This window comes from Pocillopora verrucosa, chromosome 2 (genome assembly GCF_036669915.1).
Source record: "Pocillopora verrucosa isolate sample1 chromosome 2, ASM3666991v2, whole genome shotgun sequence".
Taxonomy (NCBI): domain Eukaryota; kingdom Metazoa; phylum Cnidaria; class Anthozoa; order Scleractinia; family Pocilloporidae; genus Pocillopora; species Pocillopora verrucosa.
In genome coordinates, this window is record NC_089313.1 from 10,398,889 (window position 1) to 10,420,767 (window position 21,879).

Below are 21,879 nucleotides of genomic sequence, written 5' to 3' on the forward strand. Positions count from 1 at the left end.
GAACTTCGTGCGGATACTGGCTTTTCTCTTTCTACTTATATTCCTCTTTCGTTCTCGACAACTAAGACTAAATTTAGTGTCTTACTAAATTTGACAACCGAACTAAGACTGATTATCAGTACTTCCATCAAGGATTGTTCCGAAGGGAAAATTATTCATTTCTTTTAAATCATTTTTTAAATAATAATAATTTTAATTTACAAAACACAATTAGCACACACACTACTTAAAATGCAGGTCTCGTTGCAATACTCTACTTACAGAACAATACGCTGGCAATACCATACTAAATACATTCTTTACAGAAAAAAAAATTCTTGCATTACAGGCTACTTTCACTTCTAATGATACAATACTCTACTAACATTACTTTCTGAACATACAGTTTCTTAAAATACTTAGAATACGCTATGCGAAATATTTACATTACTTACATTACAATATTCTAGTTACAATAAAATTCTAACATGTCCTTCAATGTGATCAAAATGATAAAGTTCTTACTGCCTGGATCGAATCGTTCAGGGAAACTACAAAATTCCTGCACTGGGGCCTCCCTGTTAAATGTAGTTTATCATCTTACCAAGGATCCCAAATTGATTCATAACTCTGATAATAAGGTCTGCTAATAATGATGTTAATGACTATATTGCAAACTGTATTATAATGGAGGTCAGTATCGTTCAATTTTGATAAATACTGTCTAATTAGGTTAAATGTGAATTCTCTTAGTAAACATGACCATAGCATCCTAACTCTTGCATTAAATTTACGTATATTTTGATTCCTATCATGCTAAATGAACATTGGTGTTCAAGCAGGAAGTGACATCGGCAAGGGCTATCAGTTCTAAAACATCACGCCCAAACACATCCGTCGAAAAAACTCTATCCTAATTAGAAAGAACACTGTTATTTGCTTTTAAGCTCGCCTGTGTCGGTGAGTTTTTGTCCTTTTGGCTTATTTTTCTGCGTTGCGTTAAAATTGAAGCCGTGATCATTAGACGAACAAAGACGCAAGATAACACCCCGTCAATTTATTTTAGTTGAATGGTAAATGGAAAATTAAAGAACTTCCGGGCCTGTTATTTTCCTCTGACTGCGATGAATAAAGTTATCGAAATTCTTGATAAAACGTGTGTCTTCTCGACACAGTTTTGGCGGACCTGACCACTTGCTCATAGTCACACTCTTCCCATAATACTTGATGATACCTTGAAGTGCCTGTTTAATTAATAATAGCTAATTTATGCCGAAGAAAAAAAAACAAAAATATCTGATTCTTTCATTGTTTATTTTTAGTGTTTTATGAGAAAAAATTGGTTAGTTAGGATAACAAATAACAGCCTAATGAGGGTAAATAATAACTTGATTTTATTTTTTACCTCTATTGAAATGAAAACAGTATAAGTAGCGTTAGTTATAGAAAGACACTCACGCTTCATCATAACTGAGGACAGCGTTTATGCACCTAAAGCAGAACAACTTAACCAGATTCAAGAAGAAAGGTAGGGCGTTCTTGTTGCAAGCATACATTTGAAAACTATATACCATTATTTGAATTTGGATTCTTTTTGAAATTTTTTAAAATTGTGTTAAATTATTTGTCAAGCTTCTTTAACATCGTGTACCGTTGCAAAGCAGTCGAGAGTAAATATGGAAAACAGAAAGAGCAAACGATATCATTTTGAAAACTGTAATGTAATGGAGGAGAGAAGACGATATCATAAAAAACTTAGACATAAAAAACTTTGTTAAGACGTGTCACTGAATGAAGCTAATGGTTGGCCTTTTTTTTTCGGGTTTTCATTTTCAAGGATTTTTTGAAAGTGTTAGGGGTAATGAGGGAGATATTATATTTTGCCCTTAATCTGCTCTACTTCCACTGAATGACGAGCTAGCAGACGAAAGCCACAAAAGTATCTCGATAACAACGTTTTCGTCATCAAGACGATCCATAATTCCCCATTACTGCATTGATTCGTTCCTCAGTCTTGACTTCATGAAGAAAAACCTCGAGACGCAAGTGGCCACTTTAAATCGTACTAAGATTTAAAAAGTATACGCATTAATTTTTCTACGCATGCTAGTCTAAACAAGCCTCCATTTTTCGCCAGAGAAATAGGAAACTGAAAAAAAATTATTAGATTCTTTACTTGCTTGAACAGCTGGAACGGTGTTATGAAAAATCGAAAGAAGTGGACCATTTACGAGGCGTATGCTAGTTGCATATCATACCCCTGAGTGGTTTGACGTTCTCTCTTGATGGAAATCAAGGCTGCATGAAAACATGTTTTAAATGACCAATTTACAAAGGAAATGGTCACTTGATAGGGTGATCTGTGATTAGACAACAAACAACACACCAACATGGTCTACTTGTGAGATGTGAGACGTTGAATAACAATAATATGTTAGGAAGATCGCGAGTAAAATTTTGGTAATCGGGAGGATATAATATTGATAGGCTTTCTTATAACGAGAGAAATTTCCCTCTTTTTCTTTTAATCACAGAATTTGACAGGATGCTGAGCTTCAAGCTTTTCTGTTACATTAGTGTTCTACAGATTTCACTCATGATAGCTAACGGTTGGTATTTTCTGCTAACTTTATTTGCATTTGTGGTTTGGTTGGTTTGATAGGATTATACACACTTAAAGATACTATCTGGAAACTGTTTTATCAGTCAATGAACAAAAGTAATTTACATGTCACTCTCTCTTACTTTGCAGCTATCAGTGGACCAGATCCTGTGGCCGTCTATCCTCTAAACAGCAAGTATCTATCAAGAGAAATTAAAGATCGACTGCCCCCAGGTATCCTCAGTGATGTGTCTTTGGCACCTGGAATCGATGGAAAGGAAGGCGGCTCCTACCAATTCGCAGGAAATATTGGCAGTTACATTGAGTTTCCGAATAATGGAAGATTAGACGTAAAGCACTCCATTACGATTTTATGTTGGGTGTATCCTCAGACCACAGGTGGTCCTCTCTTCCAGTACAGCGGTACCGATGACTGGGGTGTTCACATGTGGATTGCAGAGGGAAAGTTGTTTGCTTTGTTCTCACGCAGGAACTACAAATCCACAATCTATCTGTTTTACAATGCTTTGGCTTTGGCTTTTAACCAGTGGCATTACGTGGGATGCTCGTATGACTTCATTTCCGGTGAGGCAAATTTATGGTTAAATGGAGAATCGGTGGTAAAGATGAATATTGGAAAAGAGATTGAACTTGCCACTCAAGATGAAGTTCGAATTGGTGCTGTCAACATGGATGAGCGATACTTTCAGGGAAGAATCACGGCCGCACAAGTTTATGACGTGGCCCTGAACGCTGAGCAAATAAAAGCCGTGGAAGGCGTTGGTCAAAGTGGTAATTATTCTAAGACTTTAATTTATGCCAACTGATAACGTCCGCATAAACCAGTTACCACGGTACCGCCATTTTTTGGGATTCTTATGATTCTTGCACAGTGCTTTGTAGTTTACAGTCTAACGAATAGAGCGTCTTTGACCGGGTGTAATGAGGGAGGTCATTTTACTGATAGAAGTCTATGTGTTTGTAGCTGATGTTTGCGCAGACAAAAAGCCCTGTCAGAATGGGGGAGAATGCAGAAGCTCTGGTGACAGCTACACCTGTTCTTGTCTTGAAGGATTCCAGGGAAAAAATTGCGAAAATGGTGAGTAAAAGCTTAACCAAAAAATGCGTCAACAGTGAAAGTGTGAGGATAAAATGCCTCCAATACTGCCATACCTTTTTAGCAAAAATTTCGACAGGTTGATTTTAGAAAATGAAAGCTTTAAATTGACAAAATAACTCTACAGCAGGCTACTACAGTTCGCCTCCGATTCAGGATCACAGGACCTTCCCTGAAAAGGCTTGACTTTTTTCATATCAGAGCAGTGAAGAATGAAATTTCGAACTCAAAAATTAATTAAACCTGTCTCTCAACGACAACCTTTGTGCTTAGAAATTTTAACTTTGATGTTTTTCATTCTGGCTAGATATCAACGAATGTTTAACTTTACATCCCTGCCAAAATGGTGGACAGTGCATAAACACACAAGGCGGCTACGAATGCAAATGCAAACCTGGGTTTACAGGAAAAAATTGTGAAAAAGGTGAGAAAATTACTGGGCATTTACTGTTGTTCATAACCTTTGTGCTTGTAAAGAAAGTAACAAGTTAACCTTCTCCAGACAAACTTGGGGATTTCGACGGTAGCCTGCAGAGCAGGCGTAATTTTGGCGAGCGAGTGCTCATTATTTTCTAAACAAAAGTTATGGCCACCATCTTTGATTTTAATAACAGCGGATGGCTGGGAAGAGAAAATAATTTCCACTAAGGGGGAGGTCGATGGTTAATGATAGAGAGGGGTGGGAGAGGGGTGGAGAAGGGGGAGTGAAGATTACGCCTGCCTGAAGTCATTGTTATTTTCCAAAACTCCGTTCGCCCACGAACGGAGTTCCAGATGGATGCGGTTAAGCTCCAGCTGTCAATTATAAACCAAATGTGTCATTTGGACATTTTGCTGTTGCGGAAAAATACGAAGGATGGCAAACTCTGTAGATGATGAAATTGTTAGTTTCGATTCCGCTTTGAAGGAAGTTGTTGTTTGTGCTTCAAAGTATCGTTTCATTTGGAAAAAAAAAACCGTCAAATAAATTAACGGCATCAATACTCAAGGATTGTCGTTTGGAAAATAGAGTGCAACAAACATCAGCTAACATTTGTGACCACGGAGAAGGTTTCGTCGAAGCCATTTTGTTCCTGGGTGAAAAAAACGACCTTACCATTTCACTCATCGACTCTACATGCTTTTTTTCTTTGTAGGAAAACAGTGCTACCGGTTTTTAATTTAACTAATTTTGATTGATTACCTGCTCATTTCCGTAAATGCAGTGACGCGCAACTAATTGGGGGTGTTTTGCTTTTCAACAGCCTCCTCGAGCAGGTGTCTTCTCGCCCTTCCCGCCCCCTACCCTCACCGTCCACTCTAACTCCAAATCAAACATGGCCGGTCGGATAAACGATCGCGAGCTTATAACGTTAGCTCGCCGTTATAAGACGCCGGCACTGCAGGCTATTTCAACGGCAGTTTAATGATATTTAAACCTACTAAAGTTTCGCGAAACCAACTGGGCACACCGATGATAATGGGAACGGAACTCTTAAAAGATCCTATTACTGATACCATAGCCAGGCCTTATTACGCTATATTTTTTCTAGAAGGGCATGAGGACTTACACGTTTCCGGTACTAGCCCATGCTATCTTTTCTCTTATTTTGAATCTTGCAATGACTTTCCTTTTGTAAAATATGTAGATTTACTTTCAGCGTAGATTAATGTGAGGGCAATTCAATGTGGCAGATCTATGTCAGCACGCTAATTTGACATTCTGAGAACTTTACGTAATTACTACGCAGATACATGGTAGCTCCACCGCTCCTTATGAACCATAATCATTTCTCTTTCTTAGAGCCAGGCGTGTACAGTGGACACGATACTATTTTAAATAAACACTTCCAATGGCGCGCGCAGTCTCTTGGACGGATCAGGCTACATGAGATGCACTCCACGGGAAATAAATTGCGAAAACGATCTCGGCTCTTATATCACTTTTTGTTTGTTTTTTTTATGAAATGTAGATGAGGACGATTGTTTAAATGCTGTGTGTCACAATGGAGGAAAGTGTATCAACGGAATCAACAGCTACACGTGTGACTGCAAGGAAGGATTCATTGGAGAACAGTGTGGTAAGAACGCTAAAAGGTCAACGGGTGTGTTTTGGTGAGACCTTTTCTTGAACTGTTAAGGCTTTCTGGCAAAATAGAAATTCGAAAAACAGCATACGAGAGGTAAAATTTGACCCGCCTCTTTACCGCTCCAGCATTCCTCTTAAGAATACATTTCGGTTCGCTTTGAGGGTACAAGGGTTTTTCCTTTTTTTGAACCTACTCTTCATGTTTTTGTTCTCTTTGTTCTACGTCATTGATTAGCTCTACTGATTTTCAGAGCGAGACTGGAAAGCTTGCTTTTGCCTACCAAACAGCTTAAAACCCGACTTTGTCATGAGATTCAAACCTAACTCTGTACATACACTTACCTATCCCCTTTCGAAAATGTACGAAGCGAGAATTTTCTTGCAAGTGTCGTCGCTCATAGTTATCTTAATTACAGAGGTAAACTATTAAAGGAGATCTTGCATTATGGCTTTGAGAAATATTTTTTTTACTTACATAATTGTATCGATGAAGTTGATTATATGTGTTATAGAATGGGAAAAGCAAGGATGCTTTAAAGAAGTCAAAAATAAAAACAAGAAGGCTATGGGTAAAGTTCTTGGAAAATTCACAAAGTACAAGAAGAATATCAAAGGTGCTGTGGAGGCTTGTATGAAAGCAGCTAAGGGGAAAAAACTGGAGATCTTTGGGGTTCGTAGCAAATTCATCTGTGCGACAACCAAAGGCAATGCTGATTACAAGATGCATGGTGCATCACCCAAAGGGTGCAAAGAAGAAGGAGATTACGGAGTCGGAGTGAAATTGGCCAATTACGTCTACGTTTTGAAGAAGAATTAGAGCCATAAACTTTACAGCACGGGACCTTAAGTTCACGGTGAGTCCAAAGTTACAATTACTTAAGACAATACCGATTAAAATATGGGTTCGAGAATTCATTTCACTCTTAAGCGAGTCGAAAAGTTTGGCAAAAGCTGTTGACCTAATTCGTCCGTTAAAAAAGGAAAACGCTGCGGTTCTCAGACAGCCGATCATATAGCCACTGCGTGAAAACAGAAAAAAAAATTAAAACCATGTGAGATTGAGATGCGCTTCACTAACCCCATCAAAGGTGTCGTTTAATTGCTGTCAATAATAATTATTTTAAACATTGACGCAGTAATTTATCTTTACACTGTGCTCATAACAACTTAACGAACAAACTGCTTAGATATAAGGGATATAAGGAACAATAAGATAAGATAGGAGGTAAGAATATTTGTTACGCTTGAGGTATCTGTGCAGATTGACCGAAATTCATTTAACGGTAATCGGAGAACGGCGTCAAACAACATGTGACTGATTTCTTCGTTTTCTTGGCCGACGACTCTTGTGCGCTTCCTCCCAACAAAGGAAAGCCTGATCGCATAATCATGATGAAAAAAGAAACCTAACCACCAAAGTGGTTCTGGGGCCCTGAAAAAGAAAATTCTGATGTCAAGAAAAGTTTCAGTGACAAACACTTGCTTGTGTCACATTAGATCTACATTACAAGTTTATTTGTTCACGTTGCATTTTTTTCCCTCTCAGGCCTGGTTATCAGCAAGAAGTTGCAACGAAGATTAGAAAGAGTAGAAAGAAACTGAAATGTATCAGCTTATCCGAATCGTGGGGTTTTATCTGGGATCAATAAAGTGTGTAGAAAAACTATCAGTGTTGCAATTCTTTTAAAAGATTATTGATGATTGTTGGTCGGGAATGGTTATCAGCGGAAATTAGGAATTCTTATCAATAGACCCAAACGAAATTGTTCTGTGGTATGAAGAAATAATTGACGCGCACAAGCCGAAAAATAAGGACATATTAATTTCGTCTTTCTATTCACATAAAGCGTTCAAAGAGGAGACTTAACATGTTAGACATGTCACTCAAAACAAAGAGATCATTCGTACCTCCTCACCTTGCCGTAATAAGCTGCACTGTTGTATCTCATTTCGATCCGTGCCAATGTTTGGTTACTTCAAGTTAGCTCAAGTGTTAATACGCACTAAATCATTGCCACTGTTTTACGCCACAGAGGATATCTTCCAAAGTCCATGTTATTAATGTTATTGGAGGGTTGTGGTCAACCGTTGGCGTAAAAACTGACAAATTTTGTCGTTAGTAACGGAAAGAAAGCAACTGTTAGCCGTAAAATAGCTAACATTTTAAGCGTTAGCCGTAATAGCCATCATCTCATTGTGCTCCTCGATGATACACATCCAAAATGTTTCCTCTTCTTTTTCACTTTTAGATTAAAATCAATTCTCGGGCAAGGCCAAGAAAATTTCAGTGCTAAACCCAATGGGTCCCATAGTTTTTTCGACTTCTTTCAGCGAAACTAACTTTTCCACTATGTGTTGTGATGATGGGGCAAATATCCCTTAAAGGCTGAAAGCCAAGGGAACCTTGAAACCGTATGCCCACCGTAACTTTACGATCATGTGCAATTGCACCCTCAAGAACAAGTCGATGATGATAGCCAACAGTTTGATTAAATGAGATACGAATTAGATTAAGGAAGAGTCTCTTGAATGTTTAGCTCTCCTGATCGTTAGCCACTCATGTCAATCTTGTCTCTCTTTATCACGTTGTCTCTCAGACCATGAAGAAACAAAAGTTTGATAACCAGGTTACAAAAGCCCAAAACCAAAGTTCTCTGCTCTCTGCTATTAGGAATTTCTGCACATTTAGGGGTCTTACCAAACCTCATTTAAGTCCTCTTGCTTTGAAATGAAAGGCTATACAAATTATAACGGGCAACATCTTCATTTAAGTTCCTGAATTATTCCATCCTTTTAAGAAAGGTTGGTTGGATAAACTGACCGTTTTTCATTGAGGACGTGTTCCTAATGATCGGAGAGTTTACAATAGCCAGTTTGTTCACTTGAAACTGCAATTCTTATTTATAGATTATTGCTTCCCGTCCAATAAGGCCTGATCTTATTTTGGTCTTTACCAATTATTAATATATAGATTTAGCCAAGCTTAAAGCGGACCTCTTGTTAGTTTACTTTCCAGCCCTTGTACATTACCCCACTTTCAAAGAAGAGCATTTCCCATGAAAATTTAAGCATTAAAAACATAAGCTACCAGTAACAGGCTTTTCCATTGTAAGTGTTTCATAACATCATATTCTCATCACATTTTTTTGTTACATTAGAAAGCATAATATTTTACCATTACATTTTTTAATCATTACAATATAATAAAATCCCCCATTTTAACCCTTTAACCCTTTAACTCCCATGAGTGACCAAGACAGAATTTCTCCTTACAATATCGTCGAAGTCGTCGATTTAAAAGAATTAGTATTTCTAGTTGGAGTTTCGCGAATGGCTGGTTGTGTTTACCGTCTGTTACGGCGTCAAACTTCAACTTCAACACAACGTATCTGAGCAGTGTTAAGTCTCAAATGGAAACTTAAATGATTTGCAGTCGGGTTTCCAATCTCAGACCACGCAAATTTGGTAATTTCACGTTGATAATTGGGACCGCAAACCACGACGGCGACGGCAACGAGGAGACGAAAAAACAAAAGATCTTATTGGAACAACAATAGCTCAGCACGTGCATTTTAAAATTTGTATATTTCTTGGCCGTCCTATGCAAAACAACAGGGACCTTAAGCAGTCAGGACGGCAACGCCAGTGAAGACTTCAAAGTCTGCCGTTAATAAGAATTTAAAAAAAAACTGAATGTGTTCACCGTCTCATACGGCGCCACACCTCAACTTCAGCATAACGTATAAAAGAAGCGTTGAGTCCCAAATGGAAATTAAAATATGTACCGTCGCGGTTTCGGTTTGCAGACGACGCAATTTGTGATGATTTCACGTTGTTGTTTTGCATGGGACGGCTATGAAATGTACAAAATTTTCAAACGCGCGTGCTGAGCTATTGTTTTGTTAATTAAATCTATTGTTTTTCCATGTCCTCGTTGCCGTCGCCGTCGTGGTTTGCTTAAGGTCCCTAACAACGTGAAATCACCACAACTTGCGTCGTCTGCGAAGCGAAACCGCAACGGTAAATTATTTTCATTTCCATTTGAAACTCAACGCGTCTTTTATACGTTATGCTGAAGTTAAGGTGTGGCGCCATATGAGACGGTAAACACATGCATCCATTTTTGAAATTCTAATTTAAGGCAGAAATTCATTTTTTAATCGAAGTCTTCCTTGGCGTTGCTGTCCTGACTGCTTAAGGTCCCTATTGGTGTGCAGAGGACGACGAAGAAATGTACAAATTTTTAAAACTCACGTGCTGAGCTATTTTTCTGCTCATTAGATCTTTTGTTTTCCCACATCATCCTAGCACAGGCTATCAACGTAAAACTGCAACGATAGAATTTTAGTTATTTAATGGATTTTCGCCACTAGGCAGGACCTTTAACATCGCAACAAATGTAAGTTTTGTATCATGTAGTTTTTTCGTTGTTCTCGTTGTAGCTTTCCTTGTGTATTTAGTCTAGTTTATATTGTAATAGTTTTCGTTCGCTGTTTTATTTGCAGTTTTAACCGTACCGTGTACCGTTCGCGTTTAAAATTGTTAGAATTAGTTAATATAAATCGCCAGTGGCAGTTACAACGAGATTAAACTCAGTCAGACTTGAGTGTGAGATTAAACCTACCTTAGAGCCAAATTCATGATGCTGAAGTTATTGTCCTAGCGATCTTCAACAGCCGTGGTAGACTCCGTTTTTTTGTGCAGCAAGCGAGTACTTCCCCAAAGACAAAGGACAGCCCTACCGCTATTGTGAATATTTTGAGTAATTCCATGTTAGTTCCGTTACTTGAGAAGAAAGCCTTTCATTCATCAACCTGACCGAGTGGCGCCAAAGGCGAATGACGTGTCAGCAGCTGATTGGCTATATCAGCACACGTGAAAAAATATTTTTTCACGTGTGCTGTTAGACTTTTCTCAGGGCCGGAAATCCCTGTATAACACCACAGTTTATGTTATAACAGTAATTTTCCAACTTGTGACTTTAGAGATACCAAATGCCCTTCGGAAAGGAGCCCTTCTAATATTCAAGAATGTCCTTGGCTGTGGAACAGATTACTCAGTCTCAACTTTATTTAGGAAGTAACCTTTCTTAAATTTGAGACTTATGCCGTATTATCTATTAGTTGATAAGATCTGCAGCCACTTATGTTATTCTAATTTCTAATTTTTAAGTTGTGGTACGCGAGTCTGTGATGTTTGCGATACCAGAGTTGCAGCGCGAAGCTCTGAGGCAGATAAAGCGAGACAGGTTCATTAGAAAGGAACTCTTCTACAGTTTAAGAATGTCCTTGGCTGTCGCAACGATTAATTTGTGTCACCTCTAGGAAGTAACATTTCTTGAATTTAAGAGTAGTGTTGTGACATATGTTACTTGGTAAGATCTACAGCCACTTACGCTCGTTTAAATATCCTAATTTTTATAACTGAGCTTCGACTTTATATTTTGTGAAAAAACCAAAAGTGAAATAGTTGTGATTCTAACAATCCTTGAAAACAATTTGATAGAAGCATAAATAATTATGCATCTATATGGCGGGAAAAACTCGGGAACCTCGCAAAGTTATTGTGACGCAAGGATGCGTGAGCTTGCAGACTACATAAAATAGTCTAGATAAGGCGCAACTACGTCATTCTCCAGGTTTTCGCATTCCACCTAAAGGTTTTTAAATTTACATGCTGCGTTGCCGTTGCGTCGCCTCTTTACTCTCAAAATATCTTTTATGATTGTAATACTATTCTAAAGCATTGCAAGCTTTTAAATGTCCTCCGTCGATCCCTTTGCTAACTGATGTGACATTTTGCATAATTCTAAAAGAAACGCATATTTTGCAATCTGATAAACACACGCACGGAAGTAATTGAGGAAAGTCAACGGCAATCAAGAGTGCTAACAGATCGGGTCACTGAAATCTGACAGATGTCGACGAATGTTTGAATGCGAAGGTGCCGTGTGCTAATGGAGGAAGATGTGTCGACGGAATCAACAGCTACACGTACGACTGTGCGGATGGTTATGTTGGAAAATATTCTGGTGAGAAGATTGTAGCCCTATTATACATAAAAGTTAGGTACACGAGTCAAATTTAGTAAACCAAAAACTTTAAAAACAGAAAAAAATTCTGTGTCTAGCACACAAGAATGGAATCGCGAATTATTCTAGACACCAAACTTTAAAAATAAGCCATCATAGTGATTAAAAAGATTTATAGCAACTATTTCGGACAAACTTGAAAACGTCGGCCAGACATTTTCAAGACAACTCGTTTCGAAGGAAAACAAAAACAGGATATTGAGAGAATTTCCCTGGGGAAAAGAGTAAACATAACGCTTGGTACATTTTAGTTGTGCTGTAAAAGTTTACCCTGACCCCGAGCCGGTTTAACGAAAGAGCCTAATTTTATCGCACCGTAAAAAGAGCAATTGTTTGCCAGAATTCATTGGTTCGGTAACTTCAACAGACCAGTGAAGAAATAGTTACCACTTCTCATCACTATAAGTCAGAATCTAATAATTGTGTCGTTGTAATAACTAACATACATTGGATACAAATTCATAAATTTACCGGGTTTTTTTTCTCCTCCTAATTCTTTACCTCGTCCACCGAAATCTGAAGTAATTATATCGAATACTTCAAGGTTAGAAACTGGACTTCATAACATATATCACCTTAAACACATATTACTTGGCCTCCGAGGAAATTGTGTCTCTTCTAGCTTCGCTGATAATGTTCAATTTGTTTTATTAAGAATGGGAAAAGCAGGGATGTTTTAAGGAGGTGAAAAAGAAAAGTAAAAAGGCCACGAGAACCGTATTTGCAAAATTCAGAAAGTACAAAAAGAATATCCAAGGTGCGGTCGAGGCTTGTATGAAAGCAGCTGAGGACAAAAAACTGGAGATCTTTGCGGTTCGTGGGAGATACAAGTGTGTGACAACCAAAGGCAATGCTGATTACAAGGTCCATTGTACATCATCCAAAGGGTTCAAAGAAGAAGGAGATTAGGCCGTTGGAGTAAAGAGCGCAAACTATGTCTATATTTTGACCAAATAGCTGCAACATGGAACTCGATAAAACCTGGTGAGTTTGATGCTGTTGTAGTCCTAAATGTAATAACTGTCCTAAATGTAATAAAGTCCTAAATGTAATAACATTTGGTCCTAAATGTAATAAAGTCCTAAATGTAGTAAGCCTCCAATGCAATCAAACCTTCAGTGCATTGTTGTTATGGTAGACATCCACATTGAGATGTTAATGACAGTTGTTGCACCAAAAAAACCGCTGACCAGCATATATATGTTAATGGGGCTCGCTGATATCAATCAGTGTCTTTTTACTTGCTAGACATAGAAAAATCAGCAGTCAAAGTATAGTCCTTAAAGCGGTTTATTGATCGAGTCGAAGAAAATCATTTCCAGCATGCTATTGGAAGCTCAATAGGATGGAATCGATTGGTACGTAATCATTAAGACTTTTTGGAAAAGAAATTGACTACAATTGATGATGATATAGCATGCTATTGTTGATGTTATCGTTCGTGTTTAAGTCTTTAGTAGTGATGCACTATGCACTAGTGATGCACTAGTGATGATTAAGAGCAGTTTGAATGATTTCGCTGTGTCACATGTTAATCCAAAAGAAAATTATTATTATCAGTAGCGTTACTGAAATTTTGCATATCAATGTTATTCAGTGTCAATTGATTTTAATGACGCATTTGAGTTCATTTTTAAGAATGACTATCCTGATTTATTCAATTTTGAACCTGGGGTATTGCATTCCAGCCCTCTACGGCTTTACTCCACCTCAGTAATCAGTTCATGTACCATATGACTGTAAGTGAAACTGTTGAGCTTCCTTTTTTCATTCATCTATTTATCTATTCATTTTCTCCCCTAACGGCGGGGAGAAGAGATGAAGACAAAAAATGAAATATAAACTTGAGATCAACTGTAAAATATATGTTTCCCAATATTTCTGATGAACCCGTCATAAGGGGCTAAAGGAAAAAAATGAATGGTTCATTAGACCATCAACTGAACATCATGTGTTGAATTTTGTAGCTCAATGGTTCAATTTGACTCTTGCGTGGAAAAAAAGGCAACATGTCGAGACCTGTGATCGTGAAATGGGATAACATATGATTGGTCAGTCGATATCTGGCTCTGTAAGTCACTTTATCATATAGCTAGCAGCGCACGCGGGCAAGATGAACTGAATCCTGTGTTCTGATTTGCTACCTGAGCGGGCATGATGGGCCCACCCTCGCCTGCTCAGGATTCCCCGTATTGATCCTACGCAAGAAAACTTACAAAGTTCGTAACTTTTGGACAATGTTTGCATATACATAGAAAAAAAATAAACGACCCTCTTGGGTTTATTATGCTACAAACACAATTGGCTTTCACTATCGGCTCTCGAAATAAACAGGCCATTCTTGATTCTTATCAAAGCGAAATCTTTTGTTATACAATGAATTCTTTAATGATTAAGCCAAGAGAATTTAAACTCTCTTGATCATGCTTGTATGGTCAAGATTACTGGATATAAGCCTCGTTCTTTTTCTACTTTTTTATGGACCGTGACTTCGTCTCAGTACATAAAAATGCAAAAAAAAAAAAAAAAGAACTCGGCTAATATCCAGCCATTTTGACCTCACGCTCGGTCAATAACGCATATGAATACATTTTATGCAGACCCGTACAAATCTAGCAAGGGAAGACAGTACAAAAAATGCCCTTCCGAGCCCAGAACTTGTCTAACATATAAGTCGGTGGATTTCCTTTTCCTTGCAATTCGGTTCCTCAGGTGTTAACTTCAACACTGATGACAGAAGTGTTTCGTCAAAATCTGTTACACTTAAGAGTCTGAGCCAATGATATAGAGAGAGCTATTAGTCAACGTTCTCGTTGCTTTTGCGTCTGTCAATTTGATGCCAAAACACATCAGTATCAGTATAAGGTTTTGTAGCCAATGCTTCTCAACCTACGTCTTTAGCAAATAAAAAGACGCTGATAAATATCAGTGAGCCTGCAATATTCCATGAATATTGGTCAGAGGATTCTTTGGTGCAACAGCTGTCACTTTAACATCTCATTGTTAGCGCAGTTAAACGATTCCATACAAGGCTTGTTACATTTAGGACCGAACGTTATTACATTTAGGACCGAACGTTATTACATTTGGAGCTTTATTACATTTAGGACCAAATGTTATTACATTTAGGACTTTATTACATTTAGGACAGTTATTACATTTAGGACTTCAACAGATGCTGCCACCTATGAAAGGTTCTTTATTAAGTCAGTTTAATAAATAAATAAATAAATAATAAATAAAATAATAATAATAAATAAAATTAAAAACTCTTTGCGAGGAAGTGAGTAAGGTGCGCAGAAAACATCCCAAGGTAACTCAAAATGGTTTCCCATCTCTAAACGTCAACATAAGCGGATCGATACTTCTACGCCTACTCCCGTGTTCCCTTGTTACTGGTATCAAAAATACAAGTTGCAACTAGGAAATTCAATGTTATACCTCTCGAAAGTGTTTTTTAAAAAGCTGAACACGAGCTAAATATCAGAAACCTGGAAAACTTATTTCCCTTTCTATGGAATTAAGCGACTAGGGATATTTCTGCTCGCCATGGATGAGTTGCTATTCCGTCGCATTTTATACCAACAATTTCTACTAGGTTTCCTTAAAGTTTGTTGGTCGGCTTCATTTATACTCCTCGATGGTGAGATAAGTGTCTTTAAAATAGCTAGTTCTATTCCTTGCGTTGACCTTCGGTTGTTTGTTTTCATTTTCCTACAGGTTTATCTGTTGGCAAGATGTCGTTTGATCAGTAAGTCGGTGTACCTAGAAACCTGCCCCAACAGTCATAAATCATCAAATCCACAGTTTAAATGAATTGGATGAAAAATTTCAAAACGGGGAAACTTTTAAAGCTGAGTGTACAGGTGAGCATCCTTTTCAAAAAGATTGGAATTAAACAATAAAATGTCATTTAACCCGTGGAGAAAAACCACCTTGGGCTCCAATTTTAAGCTCAGTTGACTGAATCTCTTCAATCTAATATAGGTCCCTTTTAAGGATTCAACGAGATTTCAGAGCTGCTTTTTGACTGTTTACAATTAGAAAATATTTGAGACCGTATTACGTCTGATAGTTAGCTCCAAGGAGGCCTTCTAGTTGCCTCTGTAATTACGTTGTAAGCCACTTCTCGTAACATACTGTGCCAGTGAAAACTTGAAAAAGCTAGGTACCTCAAGCCTACCAAGTTAAGAAAGCAAAGAAAACTGAAAGTTATCATTCTTTTGAGGAAAACCTAGCAAATTATTTTCCTAAATAATCAGAATTCTAAAGAGCAAGAGTATTCTCATCTCTCTAGTCGGAAGGTTGGAGGTCTAGGGATACTTTGGGAAGCTAAGAAATTTTATGCTTATTAAACGTGTTTTGACAGTTTTATGTCAGTTTGAAATGGAGAAACAGGAATCAGAATTTATAGGTTATTCGAATTAAACGGGATGTCATTTGTTATGAATGCTTATCTTGAGAGATTGGAAATCTAGAAAAAGCTTAGAAAACTACAGTCTCAACTAAGTAGAGTAGAAAGGAGGACAATTTCTGAAGTATTTAACTCCAACAAGAGATTCTTAACTGGTTTATGATCTCTTGGCTCCAATGTGAGAGTCTCAATAGGGTGATGGCTTTTACGGAAATTTCTCGTCACATGCATCTTCGAAAGGGGATGGGTTAATGCATGTACAGAGTTAGGTTTGATTCTCATGACAAAGCCGGGTTGTAAGCTGCTTGGTAGGCAAAAGCAAGCTTTTCAGTCTCGCTCTGAAAATCAGTAGAACTAACCAATGACATAGAACAAAGAGAACAAAAATGTGAAAAGAGGAGGTTAAAAAAAAAGGAAAAATCCCTTGCACCCCCGAAGCGAAGCAAAATGTATTCTAAAAAGAAACGCTCGAGCGGAAAAGAGGTGGGTCAAATTTTGCCTCTCGTATGCCGTTTTTCTTATTTCTATTTTGCCGGAATCGTTTTCGCAATTTATTTCTCGTGGAGTGCATCTCATGTAACCTGATCCGTCTAATAGAGTGCACACGCCGTTTGAAATGTGTTATTTAGCATAGTGTCGTGTCCACTATATACGCCTGGCGCTAAGAAAGGGGGATGATTATGCTTCATAAGGAGTGGTAGAACTACCATGTATCCGCGTAGTAATTACGTACAGTTCTCAGAATGTCAAATTAATGTGCAAACATAGATCTGTTATATTGAATTTTCCTCCCATTAATCTACCAAGGAAATGCATTGCAAGATTCAAAGAGGAAAAAATAATTCCAGGTCACGATGCATTTTTCAAGAATACCTCACCGGTATAATTCAAGAATACGATGCATATTTAAGTATACCTCACTGGTAAAATTCGGCCACAAAGAGAAACTAGCGGGCGCCAAGTACGCGTAAAATAATGCACATTAAGGATGCAGATGAACTTAACTTAATATGAGGATGGCAGGCGTCTTCTTAGGGCGAGCTAACGTTATAACCTCGCGATCGATTATCAGTCCGGCCATGTTTGATTTGGAGTTAGAGTGGACGGTGGGGTTAGGGTTCGGGGGGAAGGGCGAGAGGACGCCCGCCCGAGGAGGCTGTTGAAAAGCAAAACACCCCATGGGTAGTTGCGCGTCACTGTATTTACGGAAATGAGCAGGTAAATGAGTTAAATTAAAAACCGGAAACACTGTCTTACAACAAAAACAAACACAAGTAGAGCCGATGAGTGAAACGTTGAGGCAGTTATTTTCAGCCAGGAAAGAAATGGCTTTGACCAAACCTCCTCCCCGGTCTCAAATATGAGCTAATATGTGTTGCACTCTATATTTTCTAAACGACGAGTGTAACTGTCGTTCATCTATTTAACGATTATTCTTCAAATGATCGTCAACAATACTTTGAAGCACAAGCAACAGCACGCGAAGTTTTACGCGCCATAATTTGCTCTACACAAACCGTCACACTCTGGTGAAACGGTGTGGCTGTGTTTTTCATTGACGGAAAAAATGGCTTTACCAAAACGTTCCCTGCTAACGCAAATACGAGTTGATATTTGTTGCGCTCCATGTTCTCCAAACGACAATCCGTGAGCGTAGCTACCGTTAATCCGATCGAAGATGCTTATTCCATTTGATCATGAACAGTCCGTTGCAGTGGAAGAACGACAACTACGCTCGAAGGTTTCCTCGTCATAATTTCTTTTACTCTAGGAACCAACACCTGAATTATCAAGCTTTTCCCAAAGCCAGTTGGCAACACGGCCAGTAGATCCTTTCCAGAACCAGTGTAGCAATTGCTTCTTTTTGTTCCGATTTTAATTCACGAGACATTGACAGCTTCATCATTTACAGAGTTTGCCATCCTTCTCATTTTCCCGCAAGAGCAAAATGTCTAAATGCCACATTTAGTTGTTTAGTAATTGACAGCTGGAACTTAACTGCACGAATCAGGAACTGTGTTCGTGAGCGAACGGAGTTTTGCAAAATAACAATGACCTCGGGCACTCCCCTTCCCCCACCCCTCTCCCTCTTATCGACCGTCGATCGCCCTCTTGGTAAAAATTTTTTCCCCTTCTCAGCCTTCCGCTGCCATTAAAATCAAAGATGACGGCCATAATTTTCGTTTGGAAAATAATGAGCACTCGCTCGCCAAAATTACGTCTGCTCCGCAGGAACCGTTAAAATCCCAAAATTTCTCTAGAGAAAGTAAACTCGTTGATTCGAACTCATGGTCGAGGGTGAAGAATTAGAAGACCGGACATCGGCAAAGGAAACAGAAAAGTTTAGTATTTGCACTTTATATTAACAAAAAGTCAAAAATTCTGGTCCGCTCTTCTCCTGGTAAAGTTCGCGTTGATTACACAATTATCCTCGTTACACACTAAAAGGGCGTATTTAAATGTTTCTGAATCCTCTCAGGATTAGTCCCAGTCCTCACATAAATAAATTACTAATTGGGCAAATCACTCCTCCCTAGTGCGGAAATCTATTTATACTCGTGAATAGATTGAGCAACTAAAAAATTTCAATTTTATACTGCATTTAGTTCCTGTTTGCTTGCAATTAAGCAGAGCTTTTGAATTGGACGATCATAAACTAATGTAGCAGTCTTTATCCTGGCTTTCCTTCTGAGTCCATCTTGTCCAGGACACATCTAAATTACTAAGCCCATCTTCCATGTTCTCCCCTTGGGGTGGGTTCTATCTCCAACACCAAGTCACCCTCTTGGAGGTTTCGCGTTTCATCCAACAACTTCAGAACTCTTGTGCTCGTTTCTCAGTGCTTCTCATGAGGTGTCTCGGGTTAATTCTCTCTTCTGGCTCCGGCACGGGAGGCGAAAAGTGGTGTCCGATTAAGAGGTCATTTGGCGTGATAGGCAGATTTTATCAGATCTTGACAGAGCTAGGATAGAGAGGACGTACCTTGATCAAATAGATCACTTCTGCCAGATACGTTCTCCCCTGTTCCTCTGTAAAGTTTTGATTCTTCGATGAAGCGTCTAAGGCTTGTCTTACTGATTTGATGAAACTTTTCACCACTCCGTTTTGATGGCTAGCTCGTGGTGTGTTCCACTCCCAGTGGAAAGCGCATTAAAATTCTTCTGATAAGACATTTTGAATTATGGAGATGTCCCAACCTTGCAATATTTCGTTCAAATAACTTTGTGCGCCAACAAAGGTCGTACCTCGATCCGACAAACAGTTACTGGGATGTCCTCTGAGTGGGGAAAATCGTCTAAAAGCCAGGAGAAGTGTATCGGAGCTTCTGTGTTACGAGCTCTAGATTGACCGCTTCTGTAGTCAGGCATGTAAATATGATTACTAGTGGTTCCTTCCGTGTTTTTCTGCCGATTCGTATTTGCAGAGGTCCAAACATGTCAATTGCTGTGTTGCTGAACGCTGGGAAACCTGCTGGAACGTACAGTCTCGGAATCTGACCCATCATTTGCTCCAACGGTTGACTTTGCAACTTCCTGCAGGTCATACATTTACCAGTTACTTGTTTGGCCATGTTTCGCACACCCACGATCCAGAAACGCTTCCTTGATTCGTAGACGAAATTTTTGTAACCGCAATGTGCTCGCTTTTCGTGAAGGTATTTCAGTAGAGTAGATTTACCGATTAATGACCTCTTGGAAGGATAATGGGATTGCAAATCTAATCTGGTAACGATCTGATGTTCTCTAGTCTTCCATGAGCACTCAACGCTCCTTGTTCATCTGACGCTGGAATCAGCTTCTTGTCTACAGTATCTACATTGATCGTCTGTTGACTCCATTTCAATAACCACGGTTCGGATTCTCTCAATTCTTCTGGCGAAATGGCGTCTCTCTTTTGCGCTTTCAACCTTGTGTTGTTGGTGAATCGTAGTACATAAGCCAAAGTTTTCCTTGTCTTGGCGAACGTGGAACAAGATTTCATGAAATGTTCCAAAATAGGGTTATCTTTTGACTTCGTTGGTGTAGCTGAGCAATTTACTTGTTTATGGGTGTTCGCTGTCTTGAAGTTGTTGGGCGGCTTCATTTCCTCTGACAATTCTTTACCACTTCCCGTAGGATTTTCTTCAAACTTGGGCCATTCTTCTTCTAGGCGTTTCAGGAGTGGATGACCTTCATACCAGGTCTTCAACATTTCTGGTGGAGTTCCTCTCGTCAGGACATCAGCAGGATTATGATCAGATCTGATGTATTTACACGCTTCTGAGCCCATTGTTTCCTAGATTTTAGCAACTTTCACTGAAACAAACGGTTTGTACTTTCTTGGAGAGGTTTTAAGCCAGGTTAACACGGTCTGAGAATCAATCCAGAACAGTTTCTTGCAATTGCTGATCTCGGCGAATTCTAGTACTTCTTTACATGTACTGTATAATTTTGCAAGTGAGGGGCACCCCGTTAACTCCAAGCATGGTACTGACTTTTTCTTCAAAGAGGCAACAAACGCTTTAACCATGAGCAGTATGCAGGAGTGACTGCCATCTGCGAGTTTCCATCGAAGGAATATGGCTGAACCATAGGCTTTCTCACCTCCGTCGCAAAACCGTGAATCTCTGGCAATCCAACCGCGTTGTCAGGATTTAGCTTTCTGCTGAACTCCAACCTAAGGATTTGGTTGAGTACTTGAACATTCTCCATCCACTTCATTTGGCTCTCTTCATCCCATGAATATACTACGCTTTATAGTTCTTGTAAATCGATCCTAAATTCAATGGTTGTTGGGGTTACAAGACCCAAGGGGTCCCACAGCTGAGTAAGGTAGGCCACACAATTTCTCTATGTAAGAAGGCTCCATCGAACGAACGAGTTTTTCTTGTGTTATTTTCTCAGTTCCATGTCAAAACTGACAACTGTTACTCATTACGAAATCATTATAATTTATACAGAGTGCGGTGCTCGTGCTTATGTTAATTGCATAGTTGTGCGTGCTGTGTGAGTGCGAAGGTGACAATTACATAGTGTAACACTTGAAGGTAAATGTGTCGTGAACTTTGTTCCACTTATGTCCAAGGAAATCCGTGAGCTTCCGAGGCTTTGGCCGGGGTATTAATTGTTGGTACAGGTTTGTGTCCAAAGCTCGGTATCTTTTGTTCTCCACAGAAAGCGGTGTAACACTTGGTCATCTGGATGAATCTTCGCTTGGTTGAACATTTTGCGTACGTCACCAGTATACGCTTCCTTGTCGAAGCGCCATGCAATGAACGTGTCGGGCAAACTATCGATATAGTTCGGTCCTTTCTCGAGATAATTATTCAATAACTTTACATCACGTCCTTGCGCGGAGGCATAGAATTCTAGCAGGACTTTGGTTGTTCTGTCAGGAGTGAAAACTGCTTGTAGGGGAAGATACTATTCCGGAGGTCCATGGTTTATCTGATCTGGAGGTACTTCTTTTCCGAATTCTTGTTCAAGTTGCGTCTGAACTTCGTCTTGTATTACTTCCAGGTAATCTTTTCTCCTGAACGTTTTTTCGAAAGAGATCATTCGTTTGTAGGCGACATCTTAATTACTCTCTTTTGGGGGACCCTCGTCATGGCATGCGCAATTGGACCCGC

General features: G+C 39.0%; 1 protein-coding gene across 1 annotated transcript; it reads left to right on the top strand.

The window, feature by feature from the left end:
• The first annotated feature begins 2,517 nt into the window (after positions 1-2,517).
• Positions 2,518-7,416, top strand: LOC131771249 (uncharacterized). The gene is made up of 7 exons (XM_059087025.2): positions 2,518-2,588; positions 2,732-3,373; positions 3,567-3,680; positions 4,006-4,122; positions 5,651-5,758; positions 6,279-6,620; positions 7,313-7,416. Exons 1-6 carry the CDS (start codon positions 2,525-2,527, stop codon positions 6,581-6,583), a joined length of 1,350 nt encoding a protein of 449 aa, XP_058943008.2. The 5' UTR covers positions 2,518-2,524; the 3' UTR covers positions 6,584-6,620; positions 7,313-7,416.
• The last annotated feature ends 14,463 nt before the right edge of the window (positions 7,417-21,879 follow it).

What these genes read in the sequence shown, in the direction of transcription:
- LOC131771249 (XM_059087025.2), top strand. Translation starts at nt 2,525, where the DNA reads ATGCTGAGCTTCAAGCTTTTCTGTTACATTAGTGTTCTACAGATTTCA. An exon ending in GGAAGGCGTTGGTCAAAGTG is followed by an intron (nt 3,374 to 3,566) that starts GTAATTATTCTA and finishes ATGTGTTTGTAG; the next exon opens with CTGATGTTTGCGCAGACAAA. An exon ending in AGGAAAAAATTGTGAAAAAG is followed by an intron (nt 4,123 to 5,650) that starts GTGAGAAAATTA and finishes TATGAAATGTAG; the next exon opens with ATGAGGACGATTGTTTAAAT.